At 36.9% G+C, this 19,251-nt stretch overlaps 1 protein-coding gene across 1 annotated transcript; it reads right to left on the bottom strand.

Moving 5' to 3' along the window:
* Window positions 1-365: 365 nt before the first annotated feature.
* Window positions 366-19,182, bottom strand: LOC140137496 (transcriptional adapter 3-like). The gene is made up of 9 exons (XM_072159213.1): window positions 18,979-19,182; window positions 18,035-18,207; window positions 15,411-15,608; window positions 14,464-14,731; window positions 13,696-13,780; window positions 10,487-10,592; window positions 9,678-9,819; window positions 7,756-7,952; window positions 366-6,794 (listed from the first exon to the last, which is right to left on the bottom strand). Exons 1-9 carry the CDS (start codon window positions 19,070-19,072, stop codon window positions 6,663-6,665), a joined length of 1,395 nt encoding a protein of 464 aa, XP_072015314.1. The 5' UTR covers window positions 19,073-19,182; the 3' UTR covers window positions 366-6,662.
* Between the last annotated feature and the right edge of the window lie 69 nt (window positions 19,183-19,251).

Below are 19,251 nucleotides of genomic sequence, written 5' to 3'. Positions count from 1 at the left end.
TTAGAGCCATTTTTCTATAAATGGTCTTTACATGTAGCCCTATGGAGAGAATGCCCGTTGATGGACTATAACCCCCCATTTTAGAAGATTCCCTATTATGGAGAGTTGCGACATGGCAGGTACCCAAATTTGAGACATGGGCGCCATTTTGTGTCTTAATTGTGTCTAAAGTTATACAGTAAGTCTATGGGAAAATCCTGCCAATTTGCATATAAATGGTCGTAACTTTAAAAACAACCTCAAAACTTATATGTACACATATTTGGAAAGCTAACACAATAATGATTCCATATTTGGGCATACCAATTCTCATTTACAAGTCATGTGACCAAATTCTTAGCTAAAACATCAAAAAAACATGATTTTTGATGAAAATCAAGGGAAAATAGGTTTTAAATGAGTCTAACTCCCTAATTTTTTCAAACTTGGATCTGAAACTTTGCAGATATGTCAAGGTTGATAAAAACTTACCATATATAGTAAAATAAAGTGAATCTTATATTTTCACTATCTTCTGTTGTCATGGTAACATGTTTAAAAGCCACAGATTTGGTAAAAAATTAGTCTAACGTACACTGCAAAGAAGAATGCAAAATATTCAATTTAAACCAGGTGTTCTTGACGAAGTCTTCCATAAGCTAAGATTCAAGGTAGAAGCTATGCGAGACGAAGAGAGAGTCTGCTGTTTGACTTTAGATGAGATGTCATTAAATCCAAAAATGGAATACGACGCTGGAAGTGACAGTTTATGGAAACGTTACACTCCCAAATCATACAGGTATGGCCAACCACACACTTGTCTTTATGTTAGGTGGAATTACGACACGATGGAAAAACAAACCGTCTGATACCATTTTACCAACAATTCGACTGATGGTACAATATTTAAGGAGATCATACTCGATATCAAACAGAAGGCTTCAGAAATAGGTCTGCATATTGAGGCAGTGTCCAGCGATATGGGAAGTGCTAACCGAGCCATGTGGAGAGCTTTCAGCATGATTTGTGCACCATTATGCGAAATTATATAACTCAAACAAAGATTCTTATCATTTGATTGGTCAATTACTATTGATTATTTTTGCTATTTATAGAAAAAGACTATTGCATTCCGCGCCCGTGCAATAGTCCTTTTTCCATTGTACTCACGCGCAGCTACCAATGGCAACGCTGACAGACGCGAGAGTATATCGCGTACAAAGACTACCCCGACTCGCCAATTATAGGTATGGGTGTCGCTTCTAAAATGAATTCAGTTTGTAATGTTTTTTAATTTATTTTGTTTTTCTGGTGATTTATGAAATTAAGTGGAAGAAAATTTTTTTTATATGAGTTATATAAAACAAATATTGAATGCTTTTATTCGTTCAATGGAAAGAATATTTTCATTCGGTAAAATGTGAACTAGTCCATTCAACTCGGCAAAGCCTCGTTGAATGGAACAACAGTCCATATTTCACCTCATGAAATTATTCTTGCCATTGTACTCATAAACATTCAATATTTGTATACTGTAAACCGAATTATGTATCCGCAGGCACCAGGGAAATGGTTGTACTTCCTTGCAGATGTGCCCCATGTTTTTAAAAACATAAAAGCTGCCCTGGTAAACGGACACAATTTCACTCTTCCCATCGATGTCGTGCAAATGCATGATTTGCCATCTACCTGTGCCAATCTCAAGCCTATAAAAGACTTATCTCAATTCCAAGAGTCTTTGGACAAAAATTAAAGTTGGCAATGCTACCAATGTAGTCAGTCACGAGGTTAGCACAGGAATCACGTATTTAGTTAATGAAGAAGAACGACCTGAGACCAACCTAACAACTGTGTGGTTCATCAAAACACTAAGAAGATGGTTCGACCTCATGACAAGCAGGCATCCAGTCATGGCGATAAGCAGATTGAATATGACAAAATATGAGGAAACGATCAACTTTCTTCGTATGGTTATACAACTTTTCAAACGTCTGAAGGTTGGAGAGAAGTGGAAACCATTTCAAAGTGGTGTAATTTTATCAACACAATCAATTCTTCAAATTGTTAACAAACTCCTAGACGCTGGTCACAAGTACCTTTTAACATCGCGATTGGATCAAGACTGCCTTGAAAACCTATTCTCTGTGGTCCGCATCCGGAAACCTGTTCCCTCACCATTAGAATTCAAATATGCTTTAATTGCAAATGATAACATCAACACAGTATGTGTTTAATGCTTCTTCCGCTCGTTTTCCTTCTTCATTACCCATCTTGTTTTTTGCATTACCTATCTTGATTATCTTGTTTTTCATTATAATTTGGTTTTTTTATGTTATCTGTACTTTTTTATTTGGTTTTTACATTTTATCTGTACTTTTATATTTTGGTTTTAATATTGTTCAGCACTTTATGATCTTTTTTGACGTAATGCGCTATATAAAATTATTATTATTATATTATTATATTATATTATTATTATTTGGCCCACACATCCCATAGCTCCTATGAAAAGGATGAAGGAGAGTATATAGCCGAGTTTCTGCAACCAATGGAACAAGATCAACTTGAGGACGAGGATAATTTTCCAGATGATTTTATCCCCTGCTCTTATGATTTCAGGGAAATCACACCAGCAGAATCGGCGAGCCTATATCACCTTGCCGGCTACTATCTGCAGAAAGTGAAAAAGACACTATGCGAGGAATGTATCAAAGAAGCTACAACTGATGACAACACGCATCTTCCACATAGTACCCTATCAATAATGAAGGAATTCAAAGAAGGCAGTCTTGTTAGGGTTTCAAATGCCGTTTTTAGTATGCTCCTGGCTACAGAACGTTTTTTGACGTTTTGGCTAAGATTTTAGTCATATGACTTGTAAATGAGAATTGGTATGCCCAAATAGGGAATCATTATTGTGTTAGCTTTCCAAATAATGTGTACATATATGAGTTTCGAGGTCGTTTTTTACAGTTACAACCATTTATATGCAAATTGGCAGGATTTTCCAATAGACTTACTGTATAACTTTAGACACAATTTAGACACAAAATGGCGGATTTTTGGAAGTTGTCGCAACTCTCCATATTAGAGACTCTACATTTTAGTAACAAAAATGTGATAAAAAAATGACCTGTGCTTAATTTCTACATTTATGTATGTAGTAACTAGTATGAACATGTAGAAATATGTGACTAAGGGGAATGAGTCGCATGTCAACCCTGGTCGAAAATGAGTTTTACACATGTTTAGGACGAGGATAATTTTCCAGATGATTTTATCCCCTGCTCTTATGATTTCAGGGAAATCACACCAGCAGAATCGGCGAGCCTATACCACCTTGCCGGCTACTATCTGCAGAAAGTGAAAAAGACACTATGCGAGGAATGTATCAAAGAAGCTACAACTGATGACAACACGGATCTTCCACATAGTACCCTATCAATAATGAAGGAATTCAAAGAAGGCAGTCTTGTTAGGGTTTCAAATGCCGTTTTTAGTATGCTCCTGGCTACAGAACGTTTTTTGACGTTTTGGCTAAGATTTTAGTCATATGACTTGCAAATGAGAATTGGTATGCCCAAATAGGGAATCATTATTGTGTTAGCTTTCCACATATATGTGTACATATATGAGTTTCGAGGTCGTTTTTTACAGTTACGACCATTTATATGCAAATTGGCAGGATTTTCCAATAGACTTACTGTATAACTTTAGACACAATTTAGACACAAAATGGCGGATTTTTGGAAGTTGTCGCAACTCTCCATATTAGAGACTCTACATTTTAGTAACAAAAATGTGATTAAAAAAAAATGACCTGTGCTTAATTTCTACATTTATGTATGTAGTAACTAGTATGAACATGTAGAAATATGTGACGTGATTAAGGGGAATGAGTCACATGTCAACCCTGGTCGACAATGAGTTTTACACATGTTTCTAAAGAGGACATTGAGAGCTTTCAGAAACTGAAAACACCATGTTGATACGACTTTTCTTTGCAAAGTAACGTCAATATATCAATCACTGAAAACAATATAAAACAAAAGAATTTTAACACTTTCTTTGTCAATATTTCAAAATCAATATTAGCGACATCCGACTCATTTCCTTTGACCGTGTCACATATAATCAAGTAGTTGCTCTACCTGGGTGTGTGGATTTCAACTGGAATAGCCCACTGTTGGCACACCATTATCTACCGTTTTTTGGAATAGAAACACTTACTATGTTACTTACTTACTCTGCGGATGATGAACTGGTCTGTTCATGAGTGGTGTGACTTATTTTAGTACATCTTTCATACATGTTTGGTCTCTAAATCCTGAATAATTTCCTGATATCTCTACACCATTATATACACATAATAAATAGCTACATCTACATTGTTATGTACAGTCTACACTAGGGTTCCCAACCAGGGGCTCACAACCCCATTGTAACTCGTGATTCATGAGACAACCTATAATAAACAGATACATAATTATAGCTAAAATAATATTATCTCGATCATGAGAGCTCTATAGGCACGCAATGACAATTGCGTCGGCGTACAACACCTACCACACACGCTTTGGGTAGCGCAGCATTTCCTGTGCATGCACAATTTATCGCGCTATCGTGTCATTCCACTAAACTTGCGACATTATGCAGAGCATGCAGTACATTCATTCTCTCATGATCGAGAAACTATTATTTTAGCTATAGTTCATCCCAAGAAGTTGAGAAAAGATGATATTTTTTTATGTTGTCTGCTTTGTTTGTGTCATACATGGCTCAGTAGCATACGAAGTCCAGCTCTTACACTGTCAAGTTCTTACCCAAGCTTCTGCTCTTACACTGTCCTCAGTTTTGCGATCAGAGTGGCGCCTCTCATAATTTAGTTTTCTAAGAAATGTGGCCACATTCCAAACAAGGTTGGGAACACCTACAATCCCGGTCATAATTGTTCGAACACTTTAACATGGGTACTTCAAATATTCCCCCATTCCCCGATCAATGTTGGTAGTTGTTTTTTGGTCATGCACCCCTAGAGACATCCAACATTGATTGGTGGGGCAAGGGGAGGGCTGTAGTAGTAGGGAAGGGTTCAGACTTTTAAGTCTTAAAAGACCAAAGAAAGCGAAATTTTAGTTTGTTTAGTATAACAGAAATACGGTTTCAAACAGTCCTACATTGACACAAGTGTTTGAACTATTTATGACTGGGATTGTAGCCTACAACAAATTTAATGCTACAATATACAAAATGCTTTTGAAGATGTTCCATCCGGACAGCTCATTACACAAAATTACATCAACATAGTCCACTAAAAATTCCTCTTTCATTGCATATTACTTTGACAACTTCACAGTTACCAATGTTGCAGTAGGCTACTGTCTTCATTCCAATAACCGCCCAGGGTGCTTAACAAAGTCATTTTGGGTGGGCGTTTATTTTGTATATTGTTTTAGTTATCAATCACCGTCTGATAGTATTTAGTCACTCACAGTTAGTGCGCCCTGAAAAAAATGTGTCCATATTTTGCCAGTTAATGGCGACTGCCGGCAAATAAAATTCAATTTTGAAGTTAGAATTTGCAGGTGGTTATTGTGATGAAATTTTTAATATCCATACATCTGCCCACTATTAAATAGCATCATAATTTCATTTTGATGCACATTTTGGATACTGCTCAATTTCTCACATGCATGCATGTATGGTCACTTGACATGCTCAACAGGTAAGCTTAATGGAAATATTTTGACAACATTGGATGGGCGGTTAATAATTTCACATTGTGCGTGTTTTAAAGTTTCTGGGTAGGCGCTTATAGGGGCATGGGCGGTTAATGGAACGAATACGGTACTTTGCATTCCCATTTTGATAAACAATTCACACCAGTTATGCCATTCCATGAATCACAACACACGTCTACCTGTCTGGCTGATGTTCAAACTTGAAGCAGTCAAAACATTTCTAGTGGTTGAGCTTGATTCAAGTACAAACTGCACTGTCCAAGGCAGATTGGACATGTTGTACAAATGAACTTAACATAGTTCCATGTGGCATTTTTTTATACTTCTGACAAATAAAATGATGTGCATATTTGTAGGAGGGTTAAAGTAAATATACAGTTTAGCGCAGGGAGTGATGCACCCATCCACAAATTGACAAAAAGGCCCCCTTTTCAGGGTGAAAATGTCAAAGACAGTCCAAATACACACAGATTTGCTTTATAAAATTGTATTTTTGTACAATATTTATACTCTGTTCATTGAGTTACCTTTTGTTACTATCGATCCATGTTGCACTGGACAGCAAATCAGTACAGAAAATAGAAATGGAAGCAGTGCACTGTGGGAAGTGCAAGACATCTTCTCTGAGATGGTTTATAGATATCTGGGGTGTATCAATACCAGGGGTAGAATTTTGTTGCACAGCGCACGAATGAACTTGCAATTGCTTTTTACGACAATCGTTTGATTCTCGCCCAATATTTGCTACGCAAACACAAAAAGTTTGTAAAAATCAAATTTGATTCATGCAAATTATCACGAGAATTGCAAGAATCAATTTGTGGATTTTTGTCATAAATCTAGCCGTGAATATAATGAAAATCACAATGATATGACCTGTGTAAGAGCTAAAGCAGTCCATTTGCTTTTCATCTATCCGTTCCTATGAATGGCTACAAAAGCTTACATAGAGTTGAGTTGTTTGGCAAGAGTTTCTCTTTCTTTCAAAACTTTCCATGCTTGGTCCTTTTCTTTCTTGGTTGGTGAGCGTTTCTTTTGTCTGGCAGCCATGATGCGGCGGAATGCTTCCATTGTCTACAAAAACAATAATACATTGCAAAGATTGAAACTTACATAACCAGTTGTGATGACTTATCAGAGCCAGGACAGGTGTGTACAGCAGGCACACACATGCTCCTTTATACCCAAGTTCCAAAGACCCCAGTTCTTTGAGACCCCTTTGTCCAAAATCCTACAAAAATCTGCAAAGTTTTTACTCTAAACACTATGGACCACAATGACCTCATCCCAATGACATAGTTCTCTAACCTCAATTAAACAATCATAGTGCAAAATTTGACCTCAAGTTGCAGAGTATGAGTTTTTGTACCCAAATTTTCAAAGGTCATTCAATGAATGTACAAAGGTATTCAGGTTAAAGAACTGCACCCCTGATAGATTAGCATGTTGTAGATCCTAGTGAAAGTGACATTTTTTGTTGATTTTCAGCTTAACATCTAAGCAATATGATCAGGGCTGTGCAATAAATATGATTATACTTTGATATAAAATTGGATAGATTGAGCCCATATTTATTGGTCGAGCTATGAGTTTTAAAATATTGGACCGAGACGTAGTCGAGTCCAATATTTTAAAACTCATAGCTCGACTCAATAAATATTGGGCGAAAGCATCAATTTTATCATTATTATGTGTTGGATCCAATATTTTCACACACTTGCATTCATCAAAACATAATAATGTTTCATGTTATGCATGACATCTCTGGGACCACGCAAAAGAGAATGAGAGGGCAGCATATCAATTATTAATGGTGGAATGTATTTATTCAGCCTGATAAATGAGTGAAAGCGGGTAACATAAAGGGTTACTTTATGCAGTACTGCATTTCAGATCCCTGTTCTAATAATTATCTGTACCCAGCAACCTGTCAAATTCATATCGATATGGTACGTACATTTTAGTTACTCTTCATCTGTGATATGTGGGTCGAAATAAAAAGATTTATCAAATTGAAAAATATTTTTATGCATACCTCATTGTCTGCAGCCCTCATTTTCTGTCTTAGCTCCTGGCGTTTCATTTCTTCCTTGGCCAGACGTACTAATCGGTTCTTTTGGTTGCGATTGTGTGAAGACAGCGCCCTCAACTCAGCCTGTCGTTTCTGAAGTTCTGCTAGGACTTCATCTGTCTCAATATCTTCTGTTATTGAGTCATCTACGTCTAGTAGACCTGAAAAAATGTTAAGGTATGGCAAATTCATGTAATTGTCAAAATGTTCAACCAATCAATTTCTGGGGATTTGAACGCATATTCGACTATGCAGTGAACACCACATTCAATACGCTATTTCAATTAAGAGCAACGTGGTACATAATTGGTATAAACAATCACACCATGCCTCATGCTCATCGAATGCACTGTTGCCAATGTGTGATTGCTTAAAGTGTTTTTGTCACCTGGGACATCTTCTTGAACTAATTTCCAAAGATATCCAATCAGCTGCTGAAAAGCTCCATTAGCGATGGGAAAGTGCCTTGCTTACAGGGCTCAAAATACTTTTTTTGATCAAGCCATAAAAAAAAAGACAACTTGCTTGTCCTCATTCAACCTACTGTCTCAAATGTTTCGACCGATTAGTTGACTTTCAGGCCAAATATGAAAAAAAGGTCATTAATATTCATTAATATGCAAATAACCTGATACAAATCTATACAGCACATTTTACTTTTTAAGCTGTAAATTTCGTTTGATAAAGGCTTTGGAACTTTTTTTCTTCTTTTTTTTAAAAATTGATTTATTTTAATTTATTTTTTTAATTTTATTATTTTTTTTTGCAAAAAAACAATAAAAAAAGTTAGGGTCGGGCCTAATTTTAGGGTAGGTCGGGTTACGCCAATCAAACAATTTTTTTTTAGGCCTTAAGAAATTAAATCAGTTATTGCATGTAGGCTGCAGAGTGGTTTAATGATTTTGCTTCTGCACATCTTCACCATAGTGGGAGCATGTGTGGCCGAGTGGTAAGGCGCCTGACTCATAATCCATAGGTTGCGAGTTCGAGCCCCGCTCGTCCCAACGTGTTGTGTCCTTGGGCAAGGCACTTTATCCTCATTAACTACTGGGGATGGGGTTGGGTTGGATTGGATGTTTGTATAGTTGTTTGTTTCAACGTTGCAATATTGGCGCTGATTAAGCTGTTGCCTGCAAATTGCATTGTGTCTGTGTAGGTGTGTTTAATGTACCATTCTAGCAATTTGACCTGCGGGTCACCATTGGAGTTTGAAATAAAACCTTCCTTTTTTTCTATAACATAAGCCCTACACAACACAGGTACTTGATGGGCCAAATAGTAGTCCTTGTGTGTACATTTAGTTCAAGTGGGCTATTTTGTGAAATTTGGAAGCAAAACTCCTTATGTACTGTGAGTCCTGGCCCTCAATATAGATGCACCTGGTAGCATTACTAACATCTATTTATCACTGAATGTGGAATCACATCCAACCTTACTTTGTGTGAATAGTTCCTCTCGTATTCTAGCTTCCAAGGCTCTAGTGTGAGGTTCTGTGAATGGTCCCACCTGGTAGCACTACTACCGTATTCATTCCAAGCGCCCAGGGCGCTTAACAAAGTCATTTTGGGTGGGCGCTTATTTTTACCTGGTTTACCGAATTTTTTTGTAAGGGGCGTTTATTAGAGATAAATTGCCGTAGGCTATAAAAGGGTCCTGAGACGTTCTAATAGCTTTTCTGATGCAGAAAATGTATTGCAAGTTTACACAGGACTTGTAGTCCTCCAGCTATTTCACTGTATCGACGTCTATCTGTCACTTCAGCATTAATAGTACCCTTTAGCAAATTGAAAATACCCTGGGTGGGCGCTTATTGGGGCATGGGCGCTTATTGGAATGAATACGGTACATCTATTTATTACTGAGTGTTGAATCATATCCAACCTTACCTTGTGTGAATAGTTCTTCTCGTATTCTAGCTTCCAATGCTCTAGTGTGAGGTACCGTGAATGGTCGACTGCCATTCCTGGGGGAAGATTTACCATTTCGTGGAGACTTAGACTCTTTCTCATCTTTCTCTGCTTTTTCACTCTACAAAAAAAAAAAAATGGGGAAAATGATACACAATGATTCGTAAGAATTTAAACTAGAAACCTAGACAATTGGGTTATTTCAGTTGAAATCTACACACCTCCTATGAAAGATGTGACCTGAATCTCCTTCACAGGGGGTGTAGATTTCAAAGGGAGCAGGTGACCCCATTTGAAATTCACACTACCTGTGTGGAAGATTAAGGGCATGTCTTCCATAGGATGTGTACCATAGTTTACCTATGTAGCAGTTGATGCTGTGGGTAGGAATTAACACTTCATGAAAGATTTATTTGATTTTCTTTTATGAAATAGACATGAGCTATAATTGTGATCAAATTGGCCTTCATATATTTGTTGCTCATTTGGTGGTGTAGTTAAACAAAATATTTCCTTTAAAGACGAGAGTTTACATTACTGCTTAAGCCAACAACGGAGATTGAAAACCATGGCCGGACGTGGCCGCTGCCTGGCTTGATCTGCATCAACATTTGTTAGTTCCAGTCCTTCAAAACTGCAACAAATATTACATCAGGTCCCTGACTAACATGCAGAATGTCATGGGTTCGATTCCTGTGTTGGTGGATTGTCCAATTTTTTTTCTAATGTTTGCACCTGCACTTCTTAATTTTGTTTGTCTCAAATTTTAATTGCAACAATTTGGGTACCTTAGATTCCATGATGATATCTTCAAGTGGCGTCATGATGTTTTCTTCTACCAATGCTGAGATAAGTCTTTGGGTGAGTGGCCCAAATGGACATGAATCTTCATCTCTGTAACATAACAATGACAACAAGTAACAATAAGTCTTTGAGTGAGTGGTCCAAAAGGACACGAATCTTCATCTCTGTAACATAACAATGACAACAAGTAACAATAAGTCTTTGGGTGAGTGGTCCAAAAGGACACGAATCTTCATCTCTGTAACATAACAATGACAACAAGTAACAATAAGTCTTTGGGTGAGTGGCCCAAAAGGACATGAATCTTCATCTCTGTAAAATAACAATGACAACAAGTAACAATAAGTCTTTGAGTGAGTGGTCCAAAAGGACACGAATCTTCATCTCTGTAACATAACAATGACAACAAGTAACAATAAGTCTTTGGGTGAGTGGCCCAAAAGGACATGAATCTTCATCTCTGTAACATAACAATGACAACAAGTAACAATAAGTCTTTGGGTGAGTGGCCCAAAAGGACATGAATCTTCATCTCTGTAACATAACAATGACAACAAGTAACAATAAGTCTTTGGGTGAGTGGCCCAAAAGGACATGAATCTTCATCTCTGTAACATAACAATGACAACAAGTAACAATAAGTCTTTGGGTGAGTGGTCCAAAAGGACATGAATCTTCATCTCTGTAACATAACAATGACAACAAGTAACAATAAGTCTTTGGGTGAGTGGTCCAAATGGACATGAATCTTCATCTCTGTAACATAACAATGACAACAAGTAACAATAAGTCTTTGAGTGAGTGGTCCAAAAGGACACGAATCTTCATCTCTGTAACATAACAATGACAACAAGTAACAATAAGTCTTTGGGTGAGTGGCCCAAAAGGACACGAATCTTCATCTCTGTAACATAACAATGACAACAAGTAACAATAAGTCTTTGGGTGAGTGGCCCAAAAGGACATGAATCTTCATCTCTGTAAAATAATAATGACAACAAGTAATAATAAGTCTTTGGTGAATGGTCCAAAAGGACATGAATCTTCATCTCTGTAAAATAATAATGACAACAAATAATAATAAGTCTTTGGGTGAGTGGTCCAAAAGGACATGAATCTTCATCTCTGAAAAATAACAATGACAGCAAATAATAATAAGTCTTTGGGTGAGTGGCCCAAAAGGACATGAATCTTCATCTCTGTAAAATAATAATGACAACAAGTAATAATAAGTGTTTGGTGAATGGTCCAAAAGGACATGAATCTTCATCTCTGTAAAATAATAATGACAACAAATAATAATAAGTCTTTGGGTGAGTGGTCCAAAAGGACATGAATCTTCATCTCTGAAAAATAACAATGACAGCAAATAATAATAGGTCTTTGGGTGAGTGGCCCAAAAGGACATGAATCTTCATCTCTGTAAAATAATAATGACAACAAGTAATAATAAGTCTTTGGTGAATGGTCCAAAAGGACATGAATCTTCATCTCTGTAAAATAATAATGACAACAAATAATAATAAGTCTTTGGGTGAGTGGTCCAAAAGGACATGAATCTTCATCTCTGAAAAATAACAATGACAGCAAATAATAATAGGTCTTTGGGTGAGTGGCCCAAAAGGACATGAATCTTCATCTCTGTAAAATAATAATGACAACAAGTAATAATAAGTCTTTGGTGAATGGTCCAAAAGGACATGAATCTTCATCTCTGTAAAATAATAATGACAACAAATAATAATAAGTCTTTGGGTGAGTGGTCCAAAAGGACATGAATCTTCATCTCTGAAAAATAACAATGACAGCAAATAATAATAAGTCTTTGGGTGAGTGGTCCAAAAGGACATGAATCTTCATCTCTGTAAAATAATAATGACAACAAGTAATAATAAGTCTTTGGGTGAATGGTCCAAAAGGACATGAATCTTCATCTCTGTAAAATAACAATGACAACAAGTAACAATAAGTCTTTGGGTGAGTGGCCCAAAAGGACACGAATCTTCATCTCTGTAACATAACAATGACAACAAGTAACAATAAGTCTTTGGGTGAATGGTCCAAAAGGACATGAATCTTCATCTCTGTAAAATAACAATGACAACAAGTAACAATAAGTCTTTGGGTGAATGGTCCAAAAGGACATGAATCTTCATCTCTGTAAAATAACAATGACAACAAGTAATAATAAGTCTTTGGGTGAATGGTCCAAAAGGATAACTAGAATACCAAGTTTGCATTTGATCGGTTATTGCGTTGGATTTACTTTGAAAAATTTGCATAAACATTGCGAAAACATTATTTAGGTACTGTTCTTATGATACGAGCTTGAAAAATGTTTACATTGTAAAATATTGCTATACAAGCTGAAATTTGTGTAGCAGGTTGTCCAAAATGGGGAGCATATTGCTCTGCTAAACCAGGTAAATTGAACGCTGCACAGTGGATTAATGATTTTGCTTCCACCCAGCCAGCGAACCAGTGAGTAAACAGGACAGATAGCCACCCATCTGCACCAGAACGAGCCTGCACATTGTGGGGGCAAAAATAATCTTCATCACTGTATTAAACAATAATAAAAATGTGGGTCAGATCTGACTCAGTTCCTCATATTACCAACGCCCTCGAATAGTACACACATAGTGCACCCACTGAGCCTGCCAGGGTTACCCTAAAACTGAGCATTTTTGCCCACATTTGACCCCACAGATGAATTTGTCAAGTCTTTGACATTCTAAATAATACTTTTATATACCGTATTTCATTCAAATAAATGCCCCAGGCGTTACATTTTCCCAAGGGGGGCGTTTATTCAAGGTCAATTTTAGAACGATAATTCCCGTTAAAATCATTAGGTAAACTAAAAACACACAGTAAAATGACGAACTATGAACTAGAAACACTGACTTCTGGCTCACTTCCGGGTTTCTGATCCAGATTTTCGCCAATTATTGACGCTATTATCGACCATGTGCGCAACTTGGTAAGCTTACTACACAAGATAGCATGGAAATATCGGCATTTTTGAAACATCTTGGTTGAAAAAAAGTAGTGGGGGCGTTTATTTGAGGGGGGGAGGCGACTATTTGACGAAATACGGTATATATTTTAGACCAACAATATAGCAGTTATGAGGCCCAAAGGTTTCCAAAATTCCAGGGTTAATACAAGATACAATGTACATGCTACTTACCTCTCAACTTTCTTGAGTAATGATTTGGCATCTTTACCATTGGACGTGATAGAAGCACTCTTCTTTTTGTCTGATATTCTACTTCCTGCAGGTGTATAATACAAGATAACAAACCAAAGAGGTCATGACTCTGCATATAGAACCATATTGGATTGTCACGATGAGGATCAAAATAGTAGGACTAAAATTGGGTAATAATCCATGCCTGGATATTTGCATGAACATTACAAAGGTTTGCGCATGTAGTGATTTGCACACAGCAAACATTCCTGCGCTTAAAACCAAAGATAGTAGAGCAAAAACATTGGGTTACACTAATTGTCCTCTCTTGCAAACGTGGCAGATCTTACCTCATTAGGCTATTCTAGTCGAAATCCATACACCCCCTATGGAAGACATGACCTAAATCTCCTACACAGGGGGTGTAGATATCAAATGGGGTTTACCTGAATGGGTGACTCCACTTGAAATCAACACCCACTGTGTGGTAGATTAAGGTAAATGGTTTCCATTGCGGATGTATGGAATTCAACTGGAATGGCATTTAAAAGAATAGAAATGCTAGCATTAGAAAAGAGGTAAGTAAACTTGAAGTTGCTTGTGCAGTTAGACAAAATATTTTGCATACATAATCATTGATTAAGCCTATAATGAATGAAAGAATGAATAAAAGAATGAAAGAACGAACGAACAAAAGATTAAATGAACAAATGAACGAATGAATTATAAAAAAATAACAAATCAGGGGTGAACACACACAAAACTAACCTTCTTTCTGTTCTGCGGCCAGATCTTCCTGAGCCCATCTTAGTGAGTAATGTTTTCCAAGAGTCGGCACCTTGTAATACTCCCCATCATCATCACTGCTGCCTACAGTCAGCATCTCTTCCATAGACTTCAGATCATCACTGGTAACCTCTGCACAGTATGGTTCTACCGATGACCAGAAACGATCTGGGGCATCGTTGCGTGGTACACGGGGTAGGGCGGCTTCAGCAACAGGATCATCTGTGAATTCATACTCTTGTAGTTTTTGCTGCAAATAACATACAAACAATTGCTTGAAACTCTATAATAGCGACAAGTTGATACTGTATAATTCCATCTACAAGCATATGCCTTTAAATGAGTGTCTTTTTCATGATAAAGACAAACAGACACCCTCCACAAAAACATTAAAAGATTGGCCTTACTATAATACATGTTTGTACAGCCACCACAACGCCTTATACTTCATTTAACTTAAGCAACTGAACCCTAAATGGCAAATTATGGTATAATTTACTATATATTGTACAATATTACTGATTTGAGGGGCCATTCGGTGGAAAGATGTAAATATTTCAATCGGCATCTTGGATTTGGTGACTGACTGAATCAGACTGATAGAGGGCAGTATTTTTTTATTTTTTTTTATTTGTTTTGGGCAGTGGGAGGTACATGTAGAAATGTAAATTGAGGCAATCCTAAATTTGTGTGAAAAAGAATTCTCTTGCAAGAATTCAAATGGATTCACCCGTACTGCCACAGATTTCTAGGTCTGGTCAGAAATATGACATGGGCACGAAAGCAAGGCAATTAAATCAGGGTTTTTCAAAACAAGGTGTATGAACACGGATCTTTGATATTTGTTTGGCCTGCCATGGCCTGTGATCACATTGAGAACACCCAAAATAAACCATTAAAGAGTAAATTGAGGAAATGTTAAAACTCACATGTATACTCTTGACTTTTGGCTTGCCTGGTGTTCCACCAGACGCATCCTTGGCCCCTTGTGCAGCAGCAGCAGCAGCAGTTGCTCCAGGTTTACCACCACCTGCCGATTCCTTTGCTTTCTTGGGTTTCTTCTCTGGTTTGTCCGAGTCTGTGCGACCACGCTTGCCTGATGGTGTTGCTACTTTGACCTCCTCAGTCTAGAAATCACACAAGAATGTAAAACAATAATATTATCAGTACTGAAATTTACAAAACAATATTTTCCAGGTCTTAGAGGATTCAAAGCGCTGTAATTTCGCTGCCATGGTGAATCCTCACAATCAGATCACATCAATGCAAACCTATCCATACTTGTAACATCCACCAATTTTCTGTGCAGCTCCATAAATTCCATTGGGTGAAGGAAGTTTTAAAAAAACCAAACAACTAATCTCCGATTTTTGAAAGGAGGAGGAAACCGAGATCCTGGAGAAAACCTGTGTGAGTGAGCATGGAATCGGGATAAAACCAAGTGCACATACAGTCCTTGGGCATGGCCAGGGCTTGAACCCGGGACCTCAATGGTGCAAGGTGAGGGAACTATGGCTGCACCAACCCGCTCTCCCGCTATATATGCCACTGTGTTGTTATTTTCTTCTGGTCTACCAGAACATAATTGAAATTTGGCGACATTTCTGAATCCCACAAACAATCATACAATGTACTTCAACCGCATTGTTCCCTTGTGGAACCAGCTGCCTCTGGAAACCAGATTATCCAATTCCATTTCTTCTTTCAAATATCAAGCTCAGGATTTTTTAAAGTTTCAATTTTATTCCAAATTTGTTTCGGGATACCTGCACCCAGTTTTCTGCTTGCCCCTGCCCAAATTATAGGCCCATTTAAGGTTTTGCCCCAAGCATTCCACTAATTTTTTCCAAATTTTATTTAGGTCTTTCCAAGGTGTGATGGTTCTAGAGTTGTATTTACACCTGTTTATCCCAGCCTATTTGCTGGTCTTATAACATTTGGTTTTTTTTTTTAAAAGCTTATATTTTTATATATATTTCAATATTTTGTTGTGCAATAATTTTAAATGTACCAGTGATGAAGTTTGACAAATAAAATAAACAAAATAAGAAATAAAACAGGGGGGATCATGCCCCAATCGATTTGAAAATTTAGAAAATCATGTAGGAAAATTGCCGAAAAAAAGCTTGTGCCCCCCTCCCCCGATCAGACCCAGTGCCTCCATAGGATAACTCATGCTGCGCCACTGGCGAGTCCTCCTTCTGACCAAATTCAGATGAAGAAAAGTCAAACTTATAGAAAACAGTTACTTTAAGGGGGTACTACACCCATTGATTTTTTTTTTGCATTTTTTTTGCATTTTGTGAAGAAATTACAAAAAAAATTGGGCAAAGTGGTATGCAAAATGAAGGGGCAAATCTTCTCGTTTTATTGGTGGCATCGGTATCAATGTAGCTTACATGCTTTTGAAGATAGAAGCCAAAAGGAGGTACATCACTGATGATTTAAATTCACTTCATTTTGGAAAGCTTACTATCAACGGATTTCGTTAAAATTTTGGATATGTGTTGCTAACACATTAGGGAAATAATGTTGATATGTAAAATGGGAATAAGTGGTCCATGATTTCTTTTATGACTTCATGAACTTGGTGCTCCAAAAAAAAAAAAAAACGAACCGGTTAAAATGCTTCTATTTTCAATGTCGAGCTATATTTTGTATTTTGAACTTGCGACACTATGTCACTGAAACTTAAAAGCCATAGGTAACAGGTTACCACAACCAACTACAGCAATGTTGAAAAAGATTGTATTTTTTGTCACCTATAGTATACCACCATATTAGGTAGTTTTCCGTAAGCTTCATTTTTGTGATTTTGGTAACTATTTTATATTTATTTGCCCAATCCATCTCAACTAGGCAATCTAAATTGTACTCACCATTTACATCCCAAGGTATTTTAGTATATCCACCTCACACATTTCCATTATATATCCAGTAACAGACAAAATATCAAAATTGATGCCTCATTATGACATGTATGACAGACTATCACATGTATTCCAAATTGATGCCTGAATTTGACCTGAATCAATTGACCTATGACCTGACCTTTGATGACCTTATAGCCTTTTTTAATCTCTTTTCCTAACAACACATTATATAAGATACATACATGGTGTAGTATTAAATTGTCTATGTGGAAGAGATTAGGCCTATTTAATTTATTCAGTGTTATAATCAGTGAGTACATTTCTATAGATAGTATAACAAAGGATTTAATGTATTCTATTCATGTATTCTACTTGGACATGTTCAATAGAATAAATTATGGTTTGTTATGAAACACACATCTCAGTTACCAGGATACAGTAAACAAAAAAATATATAGGGCTAAAATGATTTTCTAAAATGGTTTAAAACCACTTTGTATGTAGAGATATTTTATAAGTTCAGGACATGAGATGATGAACATATTTATATACGGTACTTCATAAATTTGCAACAAAAAAAAGAAGATGGGTAGGCCTACTGATGAAAATCAGGGTGTTATATCGCCTTAAAAAGTATTACTTTGTGAACAAAATTGCAGCGTACGTGCACATGTACTCACCGGTTTACCACCTTTCTTAACATCTTTCTTCTCTTGCCATTCTGCCAGTATCTGTGTCTCGGAATCCAATTGGCGCATACGCCTTGATACAGCGGCTAGCAATGTTTCCAGCTCCAGCTGTAAGGTGTCTAGTTCTTCTATGCCAATTCCTTCACTTTCTTCTCTTTGTAGAACTGGCAACATGGAAATTCACAAATGAAAGAACAAATTAAATTGATACTACTAGAATTGATTCAGTTTGCTCGTACTACAAAGCTCTCGCATTGGGAGTTCAGTACAACTTCTTGTACACCAAGATCCTGTCTTTAATTGAATAAGAAAATTAAGAAAATTTTAATTTAGTATTGTAGGGCCTACTGTTGAAAATTGTGGTTTACAAGATTCAAGATCTCTGCAAATTTTAAAAGACAAAGATGCCAATCAGTGTTGTCAAAAAATCCTGAATATTTCATGAAAAATGTACTTTGCAGATACATTCCTACAGTACAGGATCATTCGAGCAAAATTTCTTGAAATCAGGAAATTTCCTGAAGACTGGCAACACTGAAAAGAAAACGTGAAAATTTAAGTGATGATTACGATTATGCTTGCACGCATGAACACACAAAGTGAAAACGTGGTTAGCAGTCGGATGTTAACAAGGGTCCGGGAAAATCTAGCTTTTTTTAAATAAGTAAATCATAATTAACATGCTAATTTTCTCAAAAAGTAGACTGAAATAAAAATGTTGAGGCATTATCAGATTTTTCAGAATGTTATAATGCAGAATTTTATTCTGATTAAGATGATATCAAATATATATTTCAAAGATGGAGGTAACACGACTTATGGCCTAAAACGTGACCCCTATTTTGCACGTAAAGTCTATGGAAATCTATTCTGTGTTCTGTACCATGTCAAAGGTGCAGAATTGTGCAGCCTTTCCCGATTAGTGCCTATCTTACCTGCAGTATATCGGGGGCATGCCTTCGTGTGATCTACCGGACTGAAGTCGTAGAAATTCAGCGGACACTCACGAGACTCTGCCATCTTTTTCATCCTGAAAACTATTACCTTACACCAAGAAAATACACATAAAACACCGAACAAAACAACCTTCCTTCGTTCAGCTAGTCGGCCATCTTTGTCCGGGATGAAAACAGCGCCCTCTAGGCGACCAAAAATATAACCTCATCTCTAGAAAGCACAACCATGCAATCCATTTTCAGACACGTTAA

The sequence above is a fragment of the Amphiura filiformis genome, chromosome 17 (assembly GCF_039555335.1).
Source record: "Amphiura filiformis chromosome 17, Afil_fr2py, whole genome shotgun sequence".
NCBI lineage: Eukaryota > Metazoa > Echinodermata > Ophiuroidea > Amphilepidida > Amphiuridae > Amphiura > Amphiura filiformis.
The sequence above is the reverse complement of the archived record's forward strand: the minus strand, read 5'-3'. Positions and strand labels throughout refer to the sequence as shown.

What these genes read in the sequence shown, in the direction of transcription:
- LOC140137496 (XM_072159213.1), bottom strand. Translation starts at nt 19,072, where the DNA reads ATGAAAAAGATGGCAGAGTCTCGTGAGTGTCCGCTGAATTTCTACGAC. An exon ending in CAAAAGTCAAGAGTATACAT is followed by an intron (nt 14,732 to 15,410) that starts GTGAGTTTTAAC and finishes TGTTATTTGCAG; the next exon opens with CAAAAACTACAAGAGTATGA. An exon ending in GGCCGCAGAACAGAAAGAAG is followed by an intron (nt 13,781 to 14,463) that starts GTTAGTTTTGTG and finishes ATACACCTGCAG; the next exon opens with GAAGTAGAATATCAGACAAA.